General features: G+C 35.0%; 3 protein-coding genes across 6 annotated transcripts; 1 reads left to right on the forward strand and 2 right to left on the reverse strand.

Moving 5' to 3' along the window:
* Positions 1–73: 73 nt before the first annotated feature.
* LOC107593200 (glutathione reductase-like) lies at positions 74–10,682 on the reverse strand. Of its 3 annotated transcripts, XM_016282813.1 has the most exons (14): positions 10,558–10,682; positions 10,015–10,168; positions 9,736–9,762; positions 9,541–9,629; positions 7,254–7,323; positions 6,124–6,271; positions 5,918–5,972; positions 5,736–5,835; positions 5,562–5,648; positions 5,242–5,409; positions 4,189–4,300; positions 3,573–3,704; positions 1,428–1,561; positions 74–1,299 (listed from the first exon to the last, which is right to left on the reverse strand). In XM_016282813.1, exons 1-14 carry the CDS (start codon positions 10,620–10,622, stop codon positions 1,150–1,152), a joined length of 1,491 nt encoding a protein of 496 aa, XP_016138299.1. In that variant the 5' UTR covers positions 10,623–10,682; the 3' UTR covers positions 74–1,149. The 3 variants fall into 3 exon arrangements, with proteins under 3 accessions (XP_016138299.1, XP_016138298.1, XP_016138300.1); XM_016282812.1 differs by lacking the exon at positions 10,558–10,682 and having other exon boundaries at positions 10,015–10,295; XM_016282814.1 differs by lacking the exon at positions 10,558–10,682 and having other exon boundaries at positions 10,023–10,080.
* Positions 10,683–13,489: 2,807 nt separating this feature from the next.
* Positions 13,490–15,298, reverse strand: LOC107593202 (cytochrome b-c1 complex subunit 8-like). 2 transcript variants are annotated; one of them, XM_016282816.1, is made up of 3 exons: positions 15,212–15,298; positions 14,122–14,294; positions 13,490–14,007 (listed from the first exon to the last, which is right to left on the reverse strand). In XM_016282816.1, exons 2-3 carry the CDS (start codon positions 14,273–14,275, stop codon positions 13,913–13,915), a joined length of 249 nt encoding a protein of 82 aa, XP_016138302.1. In that variant the 5' UTR covers positions 14,276–14,294; positions 15,212–15,298; the 3' UTR covers positions 13,490–13,912. The 2 variants fall into 2 exon arrangements, with proteins under 2 accessions (XP_016138302.1, XP_016138303.1); XM_016282817.1 differs by having other exon boundaries at positions 15,208–15,255.
* A 37-nt stretch (positions 15,299–15,335) lies between these two features.
* Positions 15,336–17,015, forward strand: timm8a (translocase of inner mitochondrial membrane 8 homolog A (yeast)). The gene is made up of 2 exons (XM_016282815.1): positions 15,336–15,543; positions 16,309–17,015. The coding sequence occupies exons 1-2, from the start codon at positions 15,433–15,435 to the stop codon at positions 16,468–16,470; spliced, it is 273 nt and encodes a 90-aa protein (XP_016138301.1). The 5' UTR covers positions 15,336–15,432; the 3' UTR covers positions 16,471–17,015.
* The last annotated feature ends 560 nt before the right edge of the window (positions 17,016–17,575 follow it).

Consider the following 17,575-nt stretch of genomic DNA (forward strand, 5'->3'; position numbering starts at 1 on the left):
TCTGCATTTAACCCATCCAAAGTGCGCACACACACCGAAACTTTTGATGGGTAGTGTAGCCAATTTTTAAAAGTAACATGACAAGCACACAACTAGGTAGGTTAATATATGAGCTTTTCAATGCGTTATATGTTGCCTATGTGAATGAGAACTTTATTGCAAATGAAATGTACTCCAAATGGACATCTGCTAATGCCTTTCAAAATATCAGCTGATTAATACAGCCTTTGAATCACCACATCTCATAAAAAGATGCTGTTTAGAGACCAAACTTAGCCAACAGCCAAACATATTCATATAAAACCTCAATCTGTTTTTATTTAAAACCCCATAGATGAAGAAAGATGCATATACAGTAAGTGTAACTGAAATTCCTCTATATTTTCGTAGTAAAACAATGTTAAATGGAAGCAGCTGAGTAAATGTTAAGCAAGAAAATATTTGCTAATACCAACCAACACTAGAAGTTTTTAATCATAGTAAGTGTCAAATGTCATTCTGAACAGTTGCTTTATATAACTTCCCTAGCCCTTAATGCCTCTTATAAATGCAACACACTTTAAACTTTAGAAGAATTGACAGATTGTCAATATAAGTTTTTATGAAAAGTGGCAGGTTTATTAAAAGTATATTGACAATGTCAATACAGAAAATAAGAAAAGATCAATTAACCACACAAAGACAAATTTGTTTTGTAAATGTGTTCAGGGTCTATGCCCAAGTGCTGAACTGTGTAGATCCACAATTTTATTTTACATATATTGAGTAAGCCCTATTTACCCTCTACTACTGAAAGCAACTCTCTGAATCCAACCTTCTAAAAATGTAAAGGTAAAGCAACAGTTTGACTGTAAACATTTAATTTCACTTTTAGCTTCAAGCCTTCATCTGACCCTGTTCCAATCAAGCAATAATGCCCGTCAAAAATCGGAGCGATGGGGTACAACAATGCAATGTACAAGAGACACAGCCTGATGAACGGTAGTAATGTGTTTCTTAATCACTGGCGATAATACATGACCCCAGAGATATAACAAACCAAATATATGCTTCTTGTCATTACAAAATACTAATGGTGGGAGAATAGTCAAAGATATTTTTTATTATTTAGATTGGAACAAAGCTTCATCTTGGAATATGAACACCTGATTAGCGCAGTGTTACTAGCTCTTCTGAGGACGTCGGGTGGATGGCAATGGTTCTGTCAAAGTCTTCTTTAGTAGCTCCCATGTTAACGGCCACAGCAAAACCCTGAAGCATCTCATCACAGCCAAAACCCTGCATATGGAGACCAACCACCTAAAAAGAAAAGTGACTTATAATGACTTAATGTAATGCCAAAACGTTAAAATAAAATTATATATTATTCAAGATCCTTCTTGATATTTTCAACCTATTTATGATCGATGGACTGATTATGACCTCACCTTCTCATTTTGGCCAGCACACACCAACTTCATAATGCACTGACTCTTTCGAGTGGTGATGGCATAATACATGGGGGTGAAAGAAGTGGTATAAACCTTCACATTGTCCTTTCCCCAGGTCTTGATTGCTTCATCTACAAAACATATATTTATATATATATATATTTTGTAAGGGTAGTTCAACCCATTAGTTAAGATGTCAGTCAGTCAGTATATTGAACACACATTAGGACATGCTACATGCAGACTTAGGGCCAGATTTACTAAACAAGGCAAAATGGTGTCCACAATCCCATAAAAGCACTGATGGAAGTGTAAAGTTTTGCTAGTGATCTACTGACAATACAGGAATTAAAGAACACAGATGCAGCAGGATCATTTCCATAATGACCAATGCAATCTACCAAGAGCAGCACAAATTAGCACAGTTGAAAAGAAGCAGAGCTGATGATAATCAGGTGTGTGGAATCTACTAACAACACAGGTTCAAAATGGGTTACGATGTTTTTTTGAGGTGTTAAATAATGGCACAAATATGAGTAAATTGACCATTGCAAACCTTAGTCAATCACCGTGATTCATTTAAAGGGGTCCTATTATGTTTTTTCACTTTTTCAACTTTAGTTTGTCTGTAATGTTGCTGTTTGAGCATAAAAAAGATCTGCAAAGTTACAAAGCTCAAAGTCCACTTCAAAAGGAGATATTTTATTTAACAGAAATCCCTTTTCAAAAACTACAACATACGACTTGTTTGGACTACAATGCATATTTTCCGGGATTTGTGATATCACAAATATCGGCGAATGGGACGAGACCTGGTTGAGCTGCACTAGAGAAGGCAACGAGTGTTATCACTATGTCGGAGACACGCTAGCTTTCCCAAGGCAGATGAACTTAGAGTGGTTACAATCATCCGGGTTTAAATCCGGGTAAAAAAAAAAAAAAACTTTTATCTCTCTTTATTTATTCCTTCTCTTTCTAGCTTGTACTTATTTGAACAATGTCTAAGAACTTGGTATTACAACCACTTCTTGTGTCTGTTTGCCTCTTTAAGAAGAATCACTTTATGTATCCCCCAATTGTAAGTCGCTTTGGATAAAAGCGTCTGCTAAATGACTAAATGTAAATGTAAATGTAAATCGCGCTCAAATTGATTTGATATTGACACAATATTTACACTGAAGCTCGCAGGCGGCTATAGTAAGGGGCATGACATTTCCCGACCAGGCGCCGAGTGCTGCCAATCACAACTGCACATTTCGTATTTCAGAAGGCAGGCCTTCATTTGATACAGGAACTATTCAAGCCGTTCATGCCAGACTGGAGAGAGAGGTGTTGTAAGAATGTAAAATATGAGAAAAATAATGTTTAGTACTTAGTATGAGAGCCTGTTCTAGTACACCCCCAAAACAAAATCAAGACTTTGTAAAAGAGCATAATAGGACCCCTTTAAATACTCTCTTCCAATAAATCTTGCGTCTGAAAGGGAAACTCCTACAAATGCATATGCAATAAGGTCAGATGCAAAAACAACTTAACTGTTTTAAGTAAAACCTTACAGTAGTTTTTTAAAGCCAAACAAGGGTTTGTAAATCTGGCCCTTATTGCTTTAACATAAGAACTTATTATTTTTAGTATCAGTATTATTTTATCATCAAAAGGGTATCTAGGATATTTTTATCTAAAATGTTTTTGTCTGCAACTCCATGTGTCAATCTATTATATGGAAAATAAAGTAAATATGAGGAAGAGTGTGAGAGATCTAGAGTGATAGACAGATAGATAGATAGATAGATAGATAGATAGATAGATAGATAGATAGATGTGGACCCTGTTGTAGTAAATGTTCAGTACAGAGAAAACAAAACAGAAAAACTTAAAATGAAAATTAGAAATGTTTCCTTGGCAACTAACTGAAATAATGTTGATGTTGAAGTAATAAATTACTAAAACTAAAGCAGAAAAAATCAATATAGAAAACAATAAAAACTTAAAAGATAGATATAAAAATAGTAAAAATTAAAACAATAAAAATTACTAAAACTAAAAGATGAATACACGTTATAATGGTATATAAAAGAATGCTACATATGGAGTCTGATCTTCAAGATACTGTAAGGAAGCATTATTTGTACATAAGCTCACCTTCAGTTAGCCCCACTGTGCCAATAGGTGGGTGGCTGAACACAACCGTAGGGATATTATTATAATTGATTTTGGAGTCTGCTTTGCCCTCAAACAGCCGGTGAGCAAGCTTTCTGCCAGCAGCAATAGCAACTGTCCATACAAACAAAAACAGGAAGCAACAACAGCTTATCAGAAAAAAAAAATGAATATACATTCCCATCCAACAGATGATAAACTATTTAATTATAAAAAGTGTGATAAATGGTAAGCATGTCCAATCTACTCTGACCAGCTGATGTCGCTAGAGTAACAAAAAATGCACAAAATCAACTTCCTCATGTATGGAGGATCTGCTGTTTTAAACACAATGTGAAAGGTGTTATTTACATAAACCAACTGAATCATAGGAAGACTGAATTGCACAACGTGCATCATGATCTTTTAAGCTTAATGAATTGTTTTAAGACTTTACATCTCTTACTTAATTGGTTTCTGAGTGTTATTAATGAATACCATGCCGGAACAGAGTACAGTGTATAAAAATGAGCTATTTTATGTATTAAAACAAAACACCCAGAAGATTTCAATGCATGTAGGAACAAATCCTCCATAGAATGTGATCCTGAAACCATACCAGGTGTAAGAAGAGCTCTCCCACAAACATCCCCAACTGCATAGACACCTGCACGAGTGGTGTTCTGGAACTCATCCACCACGATATGCCCCTTTTCATCAAGCTTCACACCCTGAATAACAATGCATCCAACTGTTAGTCTTACTTTATCACCAACTGATACAGTGCAAAGATAACGCTTACAATACTATACTACTTGTGTAGCTTCTGTGGTTTAAAATAATGTTCTGTTCAGTTGTACTTTATCAACAGCATCTGTGGCATGTTTCACTGATGCCTCAGTTTGTAAAAAGCAAAAATGGTGCGTACACTATGTGACAATGACAAAGCATTCCAGAGGGCAATTTTTAAAGTTGTGTATGTCTCTACCGTTCTAGCTGCATGAACTGCTAGTTAAGCATTAGCAAAATAATTCTTGTCCGTAGAAATTTGCACAGGCAAGATTTTAGCACACTAGTTTCATTGTAACGTATATCATAGCTGAAGTTGCAAATTAACTGAACTAGCAACAGATCTATTCTTCCATATTGTAACGTACATCAAAGTAAAATGGATTATTGATAAAACAAAAACTTGTAGGGCAGGGACTTGGTTCTATCAGTCTGTCATTGATTGGATTAAGGCAGAACTGAATGAGAGCTTGATTGCAAGACATGGACAGAGTTTAAACTAACTAAGTGATTGGAGTAGTTCAGAATACATCACCACAAGTCTGACCATTCACTGGAAGATCGATTTTATGACATTTTGATTGGTGAGGTCCAAAATTATATATTTATATGTATATATAAAATTATATATGTTTTACATGTAATATATACAGTTCCATCCCCCATAAACTTCAATTGTAAGTGCACTACTGTAAAAATTGTTTTTCTAGCTTGTAAAAAGTGAGGAATTTTCATTCTTTGGGAATTAACATCATGCCACAGATGATTTAGATAGAGTTTAATTTATAATCCTGTAACAAACCTTTAAGCTTCTTAGGTATTTATTATAATTACTAATAATATTCTAATACTAATAATTATAATAAAAAGAATTCAGTTTTACTATTGAACTGAGATTGAGGCCAGAGGTGTTGGGTTCCCTGCCAATAGCCCAGAGCAGACAGTCCACCTCATGGATGGTGTTGTACTTCTCCTGTGCATCTTTGTCGTCCGGGTCTATTGTCACCAGCGTAACAGAAAGGCCTTTGTCAGTCTTCTGCACTGACCTCACCTGTGAACAATATCAGAATGTTTAGATATACTGATGTAAGATATATTTTGGGGGGATCGTAACTGAAAATCTGCCAAACAAACTGATACATCACACTGGAAAGATAGACCAGCTACATAATACCTTTCTTAATAATACTCACTACTAGTTACCTGAGTATTTTTCCGTAAGTCAATACCATGATTTTGCAATTCTTTCGTGCAATTTGAGCTTATCAAGGCATCGAAGTTCCTCAGTACCTTGAAAAGAGAAAACACAGTCATTGCTTACTTTAGGATATGCATGACAGTAGCATTTAGCCAGGTGACAATAAGCAGGGCTCTTACCCCTCCTTGTCGTATGATGATGGACGTTTTGGACCCCAGAGTGGAAAGGATACCAGCCATCTCCACAGCAATATATCCTGCCCCAGCTATCACACTACGTCTAGATGGAAACAGTGATCGGTTATTTTAGGATAATGAGAAAATACAATAATATAAGTAGGAATCAGCAATCAATCACTTACTTAGGGCAAGACTCAAGTTCAAAGAATCCATCACTGATAATGCCTAAACTGGCTCCTGCAATAACATTGAAATTAACAAAATGCTGTCAAAAAAGTGATGAAAATAAGTAAAAAAAAATCACATTAATGGCAAGTGCACATAATAAGGATGCATTGACAAGTAAAGCAGAATAAGGTACATTTTAAATGAACAAACATAAGATCACCTGGAACATCATTCTCACTGACAGTGGACGGGTGGCCACCAGTGGCGATTAAGATATGAAGAGCTGTGTATTTTTTTCCATTAACTTCAACAGTAGGTTCAGGATCATCTGTGAACCTTGCATAGCCATGAATGGACTCAATTTTGGCCTGTGTACAACCACAAACAACTTCTTAATCTGCACATCAATACCAATTCTAAAGGTTTAAAGAGGTCATATCGTGCATTTTCATTATGCTACTTAAAGGGATAGTTGACCCAAAAATGAAAATTCTGTCATTAATTGCTCACCCTCTTGTCGTTCCAAACCCGTAAGACCTTCGTTCATCTTTGGAACACAAATTAGGATATTTTTGTTGAAATCCGAGAGCTTTCTGACCCTGCATAGGCAGCAACACAACTGAAACGTTTTATGGCCCAGAAAGGTAGTAAGGACATCGTTAAAATAGTCCATGTGACATCAGTGGTTCAACCAATATTATGAAGCTACGAGAATACTTTTTGTGTGCAAAGAAAACAAAAATAACGACTTTATTCAGCGATTTCTTCTCTTCCGGGTCAGTCTCTGCCTCTATTCATCATAGTACCAAAACAGTATTGTTTACTGATGTCACATGGACTATTTTAACGATGTCCTTACTACCTTTCTGGGCCATAAAACATTTCAGTTGTGTTTCTGTCTATGCAGGGTCAGAAAGCTCTCAGATTTCATCAAAAATGTTTTAATTTGAAGGTCTTACGGGTTTGGAACGACATTAGGGTGAGTAATTAATGACAGAATTTTCATTTTTGGGTCAACTATCCCTTTAATTTCTCCCTTGAGATACACATAGTATATAGTCAGTTAGCAATATGCTTCAGGGGCAAAATTTTCCACCCTGTCTCTGACAATTAAATATTATAAAAAAAAATTTGACATGCTTTTAATATTTCTATGTAAAACTGTTATAGTACAATGTAGTACTAGTACTGTAAAGATCAAGAAAATTTGATTCTTCATGATATGACCACTTAAAACCATGCATTTTGGTTTTTAAAAAAATCTAAGATTTTTTTTTTTTGTATTTACTACAAATTACTTTTCACTTCCTATTTAATTTGCTGATTTAAATGTAGCTTATTGCAGCCTACCTTGTCAAGGTTGTTCAGGTAAATCTGATTCAGGCGACTAACGTAAGCATCCCTTTTACGTTTAATGAGCCTGAAAATACACATACCCAAAGAGTGACCTTTATTCTATTAATTCAGCTTTGTCATATCACAGAAATCCTGATAGCTGAACTCTCTACAGCATAACTCACCTACTACTAAAACAAACTACTCCACCTCATGCCTTTGTGTCTGACAGAAACATCCACTTAAAGCTGTACTGATATTATATACCACAAAAGGGAAGCAAAATAAATACTGAAAGCTGTAATGAATCAGAGTGTGCGGGAACTTGACTATCCTCAACTGTCACAAGAGCAACAAATACCTTTTTGTGAAACGAATTACCACATCTTCTTGCAGAAACAATATCCTCTATGGCAAGCTCTCATTACATGTATCCCTTAAAAACCATTATCTTTACTGATGTTACTAGTACTTATTTTTAAATACTATGAACTAATTACTAGTAAAAACAGAATAAGTACTTATTTTTAATTACTATTAACTAATTACTAGTAGAATAGGTACTTGAAATAAGTAACATAGAAAAGGTATTTAAAATGCATACTAGTTAGAAGTGAATAGTTGATATGTGAACTGCAAATTCCCATAGAATTCAATGGCAAATACTGTTCCAGTAATAACAGAATGTTTACTGGTATATTATAAACATAATTTGAAATTAAAACCAGCTAAATCACCAAATGTGGGTGAAAGCCCACCGTGACAGGTAACAAATATCAATTCTCTAGCCAATTTGGCTGGTTATGATTCATAAATTATGTCCTCCAACAATAACAAAACAAAGCATTTGTTTTTTTGTTGCTTGAATGGAATCTTTGTGTAATATATGTTATAAATTAAGCTTAGACTTCTCGTTGTGGGTGTGAATGGAACCTTAGGAACAGCTCATCACTTCATGAATTGGCAGCCAGCCCACTAATCTTCAACGTGTTAATCAGTAAACTATTATGATTTTGACGTGAGCTAAATTTGGAAATAAAGAAATGCTGTTTTTTAAGAGAATTGGGGAGAATTATATTTTTTAGTTCTATTTTATTTTTTATGGAATTAATAAAAACGATTGACTGTAGTAAAACTGAAAACATATTAATGATTTAGAAATCAGATTTAATAATAATTTAAATGTAAATCTAAGCAGTGATTTTGATCTGGTTTATTACTGATATTTAATGATATTTTTGGTTTGGCTAATAGTTAATTTCAAACCCTGGTTATTGACAAGTACTAGGCCACGTTCACGCAGCAGCAGAATATGGTTGTCAGTCCTGTTTTTGAGTCCTTAATACGGTTATGTTCACACACAGTTTGGTTATTTATGGGCGTGACAACCGCATTCTGTAACTAAACTCCCACCCGTAAATTTTCAGGACTCACAACCGCATTCTCGGAACACACACGCTGTGTGAACGGAACAGGACTGGACAACTAGTTGTCTGTCATGTCATACAGTGCGAGAGAGAGCCGCTCTGCCGCACAAACGTGTGTCTAACGTATGTTACATGTTTTCACGTGCGTTTTCGGTAATTTCCATCTGAACGTTTTAGAGCCCGTCAGTTTTCCACCAGAGCCGCTCCCGTCAGTTTTGTGTTCTGCGTGTGATTCAAATGCTCTGCTCTCCACCCAAATTTAAAAGCTGCTGTTGGTTAATGAAGATTTGACAAAAGAACTCGCAGCTCGATTGGACTCTTGTCATGTCAGAAAGTGATAAGACTTTCAGTTTTATGGACGTCGCCATCTTTGATTTTACTTTGGTCACTGTCACTATGGTTACTGATAAAGAATACGGGCTTAACTCCCGTTGCACGTTCATACAGACAGTATTCTAAACACAACTGTAAGCTGCTGTGTGAATGGGACATTTCAAAACTCACACCTGTAAAGAAAATGCGGTTGTCAATCCCAAAAACTTGACAGTGTGAACGTAGCCCTAGCTACTGTCAGAATCAATACTAGTATCTAATGAACCAACACCAGCAATAGCAGAGATATTGAACAAATATACTAGTCACTATTAAATTATATAGTAATTGTAGTAGTTATACAATTAAATATAATAGTAATTAAATAACAGACACTAGTAACACAAAAATAAATCAACACAGAAAAAAATAAAAACAAAATAGCAAAAAAATAAACACATTTCAATTTTTGAATATTTAATGTTGCAATGGCTTGCCATAACCCTATACACTCAGCATATACACAAAAATCAAACCCAACAACCAAGATGAATCTTACTTACTGCCAGTTGAAATGTGCTTTTGCTTCCTCAAACCCATAATCTTCATGATCATGGAGATACTCTGCATGGGTGGATGTGTTCCACATTACCTGGAAGCATGCAGAAAGGACACAACTTTATGAGCGTTTTTATTTGACAGCACTACTCACATTCACCTAATCAATTTAGAGTAAGGATAAAGGGGAAAACAAATACCTTTTTAGGAACACAACCAACATTCACCTGTAGAAGAAAGAGAAGTTGTTTAACGAACCAAGTCAATAATATCACCAGACAAGCATGCATAGGTGCTGGTGCAAACCATTACACACAAAAACACCCCACAAAAAGCGCTGGATCTGGAGGCTTCCCAAAGCACCTCTGTTCATGTGACTAATGCAGCGACCAATTACTGTAAATAACTCGTCTAAAGAACACATCTACGTGGCTCTAAGGGAAATGTGGTGTTGCAGGAGCAGGACGGTTTTTACTCACGCAGGTACCTCCGAGTTTGTGACTTTCGATCACGGCTGCAGTGGCACCGAGTTCAGCCGCCCGCCGCGCACCGGCCAGCCCTCCGGATCCTCCGCCAATCACCAGAAAATCAAAGCGCGTAACGGATTCAGAGGCCATGCTGCGACCGAAGAGTCTACGAGAAGATGACAGCGAACGTCCAAGAGTAAGAAAAGACGCTCGCAGTCGAGCCAGAGGGATTAATATCTCCATAAGCAGGAAGCCAACACCCCGGCCAACGCAGTAGTTGAACTAATGGGAGGGACGTGAAAGCCTGTGCTTAGTCATTGTGAATTGACACAATAGTGTGTAAATCCCAGAAGCAAATTTGGACAATAGTCATCATAGTTACCCATGCTTATTAAAGTACTTCACTGTCAATCCCATCCCCAATATCCAGGGTGCTGAATTTACTTTTAACTCACTTGGCGCCTAGTCATGTTGAAACAGACAACAGTCTGCTTTATTTGATAATGGGAAATATTTCGTAAAAAAAAAAAAACAATTCTCTGAACACAAACTCACCGATGAATTGCAGCCGTTACATATATAACTGTAGCGGAAATCCTTTTGCAGTACATTGTAAACATGTAACAAATGAAGTGTGGTTAATTAGAGGTGCTGAGCTACAAACTCAGTTATATATGTGTGTATATGGGACCAGTGTTGGGGAAAGTTACTTTTAAAAGTAATGCATTACAATATTGCGTTACCCCATAAAAAGTAACTAATTACGTTACTTTGTTACTTTTTATGGAAAGTAATGCGCTACGTTACTTTTGCGTTACTTTTTAAATCTGGACAGGGCGTGTTTGTTTGATTTTAAAATAAAAAAGTTATATTTTTGGCAAATATAAAAGCCTTTAAAAATGAATAAGCCTCAGGCTGAAGGGAAAGTAAATTTACGTCTGTACAGTAGAATGCAGAAGAAGAAATTTCAACACACTTCAGCAATAAAAAAAGACACAAAATATTTGTCTAGAGTAATTTGTGCTTATTAGTATGGTTGAACTGGATCATCGAAGGTCAGAAGCAAAGACATTGGTTAATAGAATGGGATTTAATACATAAAGGATATTTGTGTTGTTTAACATTTAATTATTGCAGGTTTGCGTCATATTCTGAGTTGCATTTTTTTAATTCATTTTGAGGAATACTGAATCTGTGTGTTTTTTTTGTGTGAGTGAGATGAATTAATGCATATTCATTTTTATTTTAGATCTACTGTAACATCTTCTGATTCCTCTCAACATGGGGACAGGAGAGCTGTCAATCAATAAATTGGAAAAAAAAGTAACTTGCGTTACTTATTTGAAAAAGTAACTCAGATATTCTCTTGTAAATTAAAAAGTAATGCGTTACTTTACTAGTTTCTTGAAAAAAGTAATCTGATTACGTAACTCACGTTACTTGTAATATATTACCCCCAACACTGTATGGGACATTCTACCAGAAATGTACATGATCTGTCCTTGACTTGTTACAGTGAATAAAAAGTATGTCTAAAACTGACTGATGGTTGATTTCTGTGAGTTGTTCTGTAAAGCAATATGTCATTCATTCGGTTCTCAGATATTTTATTTATTAATTTATTAAAATCCCTTTTGAAAATTACAAATCCTGTCCTTGTCCTTGTCCTCAGACAAATTGGACCTACAGCTTTCATAGTTTTGTTATGCTAAAAACTGTTATTTATGAAAAAAAACTCCAACAAGTTTAAGTTGTTATCATTCACATCAACTGATTCAAAACATGAAATTCTACATAAATTCTACAAATAAATACTATTTTACAACTGTCCCCATGTTTTCGGTCAGTCCTGTCACGTTTACATAAAACTCAACATAAAATGTGTGTAATGCGCCTTTAAAGGTATGACTCAAAGGAAGTGACATAATTTGACTGAGGTGAAGCTGACACTGATCAAGGGTGAGTTCTGTCATTGCATTGTATGATTTTAAGCTTGTTTTTGTATGTTTTTCTTTGAGGAGGACAAGCTAAAAGGTCAGGCCCTGTCACGATAAAACATCCCAGAAAAGAATGAAAATCTTTTAAATCCAAAACATGTCTAAAAAAGTTACTGAAATTCCTTGATTGCATGTTAACAGTTGTTAAGCAAGCAGGCCGAGTAATGGCAGTTTAAAATGGCCGACCGTCAGGCCCTGTCATATCTCTGTGTGACAGGGCCTGACAAATAAATGGCATTGTTGTTTTGTATTACCTTTATTGCATATAATATGTATTTAACGCATGCCATAGTAAAACATTATTTTTTTATATTCCTTATAGAAATTACAAAACCATGTTAGATACAATCAGGGACATGTGACCAATAAGAAAATGCTATTTGTATCAAAGAAATTCATTAGGAAACCATTCTAACATATACAAATTGGTCTGTGACAGGGCCTGAAATTTTAGGGGTGAAATGCGTATAAAATGTATTTATTTCAATCCTAAAAACATGCTGAGATGGCATGATATGTGCTTCATATAGATTAACATGTCCTCCATATGACTCAACTTTCAGATTTAAGAATAAGAGATTTATTAAGAATAAGAGATTTTTACAAGTGGAAATGTACATTTCTGGTAGAATGTCTCATATATGCTGCCCATCTTCATATTCATGCGGTAGTGTTTATAACGGAATGTGTCGATGTAAACTGAAGTCAGAATGAAAGCTACTATAAGCTTAGCTAAACTGAGCATGCCACTGAACACATTATGACAGAGGAGGCCTTATATTAATATACACTGGAAGGAATGGAAATTAGTATTGTTTTCGGTAGTCATAGCGTTCAGAATTTTTGGGGTCAGTAAGATTATTTCTAAATAAAATACTTTTTATACTAATGCAATGACACATTGAATGCATCAAATATGACAGTAAGGATATTTGCAATGTTATTCTTTTGAACTTTCTATTCATCAAAGAACCCTGAAAACTGCTTTCAACATTGATACTATTAAAAAAAATAATCTTGAGCAGCAAATCAGCACATTAGAATGATTTCTGAAGAATCATGTGACTAGACTAGAGTAGTGGCTGCTGCTGAAAATCAACATTGCTATCTTAGGAATAAATTACGTTTTAAAATATAATAAAATCAAATATTTTAAATGACACTAATATTTCACAATATTACTGTTGTTCACTTCTGAAGAAATAAATGCAGCATTAGTGACATAAAATCTTTCCCACCTCATTTGAACAATCGTGGCATTGTTGCGTGTTCTGTTAACACTTTATTGGGCATATCTAAATAAATACATAACCATATATTTGAATGTATTAATTTGCAGCTTGTGGTTCCTTGTGCCAATGACAACATTTAGGGTTTTGTAAAACCTCTACCAAGTAATTAAGATGTCCATGAATAGTAGAAGGAGGGTAAATTGGTACATTTGTCAGCTTTCTGTACTGACATAGATCATTCACACTGAAAAAGGCATGACCACTCCAAATATTTTAATGAAATTCGTTAAACGTGGGAAATCTTTACATGGCAGACAGCAGACTTGCTCATAGTCATAGAAGTCAAATATCATTATCACGTATAAATCCTCAACTGTTTTCCAAAACAAAAATAAATCTCTATAGAACACAATAAAACTTGCCTTCACATGTACCATGGTATCCAGTAGCAGGAGCAAAACAAGCACTTGCCAGAAGACACCTGTATTTCAAATATTTATGAAGAACACAATAAATTAGGATAAATCTGAGTGATGCATCATATTAAGGTACTTTATTAAACAACTAAACTGAATCAAAGTGATTAATTGGCAACAAGTCAGAAATCCATTTTTCACAAATATTTTCTTTACTGAACAGAAACAAGAAGTTAGAGATGGACGCATCCTCAGCGGAGCGATTTCATTGGTCATTCTCATAGTCTGCGTGGTTCTTTTTTTTGGTCTGTTCATGAACATGATTTCCCCATGTGTAGGTCAGGTACATCAGAACCATGGCTGTAAACAGAGATACAGGTTTATAGAGAAGTTTAGTCACACACAATGTTCGCTTCAGTATCACTATAGATGATATATTTCAAAAATAATTAATTTTGGACAAAGATGACTTACGTGGTGCAACCTTGAATACAGATGTTTTGAATCGTCTCCAAACATTTGGGATTCCCTTAGAAAAGTAGTTTGGGAAAGCCCTCTGCTCAAAGGGAGAAATACTGTAGGTGATCACATGCCTTATCTTGGCCAAATCTCCGAAGTGACGACCCATTGTTCCAAAAAAAGCTGATCTAAGAGAAATTCAATTCAAGGTTCTCTTTAGTAATGTTTAAAATAAAATAAGCATACACTTCCTAAACAGCAGTATGAGCTCACAGGAATAAATGACTTTTTTTTTATTATACATTATAAATGCATAAAAAATATTTATTTATTTTATTTAAATAAATTCATTACGACCATAAGTTTACTTTTCCTATTCAATATTAATCAAAAAAATTAATAATTTGTATTGTTGAATTTCTTATTGTATCCATTCAATAATTAAATCAATTAATTTGAATATATTGTAAATTTGAACAACATATAAACAGCTGTTGTACATGAACAAAACCAGGCTTAGAATACAATACTGTAAAATATATCAAATGTTACACATTAAAAACGTTCATACAATTTACTACGTGGAAACTGTATTAACTAATATAACGGAACTGATCAATTCAATATTACTTTGATAAACACGACTCAAACGCAACCGGTTGCATAAACTAGTCTTAAAAAGTTAGTCATCTAATTTTTTTTTCTTCAAGACTGGTCATAACTTTTTTAAATTCAGTTATGAAAAGGCAGATTGGTCTTATTTGCATTAGAAAGTATGACTGATTTGGCAACTGCGAGCTGGTCAAACTAGTGTCTTAAAACACAGTCTTAACATGGTGGCTAACTTTATGCAACTGACCCCTGTACATGATCTAGCAAAGATGAAAGATATGAATGAACACAGAGTGCAGACAAAACTCATTTATACATTTATAGGTAGCTTTACGTGGCTAGGCTAGCAGCTTTCTGTAAGACCTTGCTTCTCTATCGCACTGTCTCTGTTTATACATGCATACTTCACAGACATACATGCAATTGCTACATTTAAATTAAGATATTATCGAATAAAAATACAAGGAAAGGAAAGCTTTTTCTGCTGACCAACCTCACTGCTCTTTGACACCCTTGTCGTGCTATGGATTCTACAACTTCCGCCTGCAACCTTAAGTCACATCCGTTTCCGCTTGATTTCTCGCTTTCTCATTGGCGCTCCGTTCTACTGTTTCCTGGCTATCGAGACACGTGAAGGTCAGCATAGCGCTCGAACACAGTGTACACAGTTGTCAAATATCACCATTAAGCGATTATTTGCCATTGTTTTCCCCAATGGATAATCAAGGAGTCACGGCAGACCCTCAACTGCAGCAGTTTATCGAGATCGAGTCTCAGAAGCAGAGGTTTCAGCAGCTGGTTCATCAGATGACAGAAGTGTGCTGGGTGAGTGTGTGTGTGTGTGTGTCCTACTGGGCTGCATAATGCATTACTTCATGAGGATGCATAAGACAATGAAAGAAAATCACTTTAGTTGTTCGCAAGTTTATATGATCTATAGATGTTTTTTTATGTTGTTTAAGTATTAAGTAAAATGTTCTGCCCTCTTTTTTCGCGCAGCTTGTGACTCTTTATTATATAAAACAGTTAAAGCATATTTTCATATTTAATTTTTTATATTATTGATTTGTTAAAATAGCTATTTATCTTGATTATACACGCACACATACAAAATACAATTCAAAGGGTTGGGATAAGTAAAATTCACAGCTCTCCCGAGGCTGAATTTATTTGATCAAAAACTTATTTGTAAAAATGTGATTTATTTCTTTGTTGGCAAAGTTTGCTGTCCGCAGCTATTACTCCCATCTTCAGTATCACATCAGCATACGCTGATTTACTGCTCCAGAAACATTTCTTTGTTGAAAGCAGTTGTGCCTCTTAATAGCTTGTGTGTTTTTATTAGGATTCTTTGAAGTTCATAAGAACAGCATTTATTTGAAATAGAGTAACATTATAAGTCTTTACCGCCTTGCAGAATAAAAGTATTTATTTACGGAAGAAAAAAAACTTACTGACCTCAATCTTTTAAACAATAGTGTATTTATTGTTACATTAATTACTTGTTAAAAGAGCTGAATATCATGAGATGCATCAAGATCATCAGTTATGGGTTTCTTTGCAGCTCATAGTGTGTTTTTCACTTTGCAGGAGAAGTGCATGGATAAGCCTGGCCCGAAGCTCGACTCCAGGACAGAGGTGTGTTTTGTAAACTGTGTGGAACGATTTATCGATACAAGTCAATTCATTCTCAACAGACTAGAACAAACTCAGAGGAGTAGAGGAACCTTTTCTGAGACCATGACAGACTAGTAGAAGCACAGCCAATGACAAGACCGCATCATTCAGCCACTTACTGAGGCTTTTGCAGGCCAACGTGAGAACTGTGAGGCAACAGCCATCAACAGGATTCAATTCCTTTCTCAAAGACAAAGTGCCTCATTTTGCGGTTTATTATTGTAAAGGCCATATTCAAAATCAAATGGATGCATGTCCCAGTCCCATAGCCTGTTTATAGTCACTGTCGATATGGACTTTTCCCAGTGCTAAGACTTTGGTATGAAATCAAGGAAGCATCATGGAACATCAACTGAAAGGTGCCTTTGTACGGATCTGATCTGGAATTTAGGAGGAGGCTCTGCTTTCGCTTTCTCTTCAACTTACATACCAAGTCTGCACTCCGTTGTCTTACTGGGAACGCTTCAAGATCTGTGGCTTATTCAGTGCATGTTGAAATGTGGACTTGAAATAAAAAGATAAAATACCTCCTGCAGTTATTCATATGATGTATAAAAATGAGAAAGCAGAGGTAAAGTTAAATACTATTAGACATCTCAGAGGTTTCAGTGTCCTATTTATAAAAATAATAGCAATGCACCACCTGAGAAATGTAGCTGTTGATAAAAAAAAAAAAAGTTTTCTAAATATGAAGATGTGTGTTCCCCTAACACTAGTATAGCACATTAACACAACTGTTGAAAAGTTTGGGGTCAGGAAGATTTTTTTGAAGGTTACTTTTATATAGCAAGGATGCATTAAATTGATCAAAAGTGACAAAAGATTTAGGTTTCAAATAAATGCGGTTCCTTTGAACTTTAATGTATTAAAGAATCCTGAAAAATGTATCACTGTTTTCACAAAAATATTAAGTAGCACAACTGTTTTCATGATAATAAGAAATGTTTCTTGAGCAGCAAATCAGCATATTAGAATTATTACTGAAGGATCATGTAACACTGAAGACTGGAGTAATGACTTGTTGAAAATCACCTCTGCCATCACAGGAATAAATTGCTTTTAAAATATATTAAAATAGAATATAGTTATTCTAATTTGTAATAATATTTCAAAATATTACAATTCTGACAGTATTTTTGATCAAATATAAAGACAGATTTGGACAGAATAAAATAATTAT

This window comes from Sinocyclocheilus grahami, unplaced genomic scaffold, assembly GCF_001515645.1.
Source record: "Sinocyclocheilus grahami isolate Dianchi unplaced genomic scaffold, SAMN03320097.WGS_v1.1 scaffold167.1, whole genome shotgun sequence".
NCBI classification, from domain to species: Eukaryota; Metazoa; Chordata; class Actinopteri; order Cypriniformes; family Cyprinidae; genus Sinocyclocheilus; species Sinocyclocheilus grahami.

Excerpts from the sequence above, each read along its gene's own strand:
- LOC107593200 (XM_016282812.1), bottom strand. The coding sequence starts at position 10,245 with ATGGAGATATTAATCCCTCTGGCTCGACTGCGAGCGTCTTTTCTTACT. Across the intron at positions 9,763-10,014 it reads ACAAACTCGGAGGTACCTGC|GTGAATGTTGGTTGTGTTCC; the intron begins GTGAGTAAAAAC and ends TTTCTTCTACAG. Across the intron at positions 3,705-4,188 it reads GAGAGCTCTTCTTACACCTG|TTGCTATTGCTGCTGGCAGA; the intron begins GTATGGTTTCAG and ends TTGTATGGACAG.
- LOC107593202 (XM_016282816.1), bottom strand. The coding sequence starts at position 14,275 with ATGGGTCGTCACTTCGGAGATTTGGCCAAGATAAGGCATGTGATCACC. Across the intron at positions 14,008-14,121 it reads TGTATTCAAGGTTGCACCAC|CCATGGTTCTGATGTACCTG; the intron begins GTAAGTCATCTT and ends CTCTGTTTACAG.
- timm8a (XM_016282815.1), top strand. The coding sequence starts at position 15,433 with ATGGATAATCAAGGAGTCACGGCAGACCCTCAACTGCAGCAGTTTATC. Across the intron at positions 15,544-16,308 it reads AGATGACAGAAGTGTGCTGG|GAGAAGTGCATGGATAAGCC; the intron begins GTGAGTGTGTGT and ends TTCACTTTGCAG.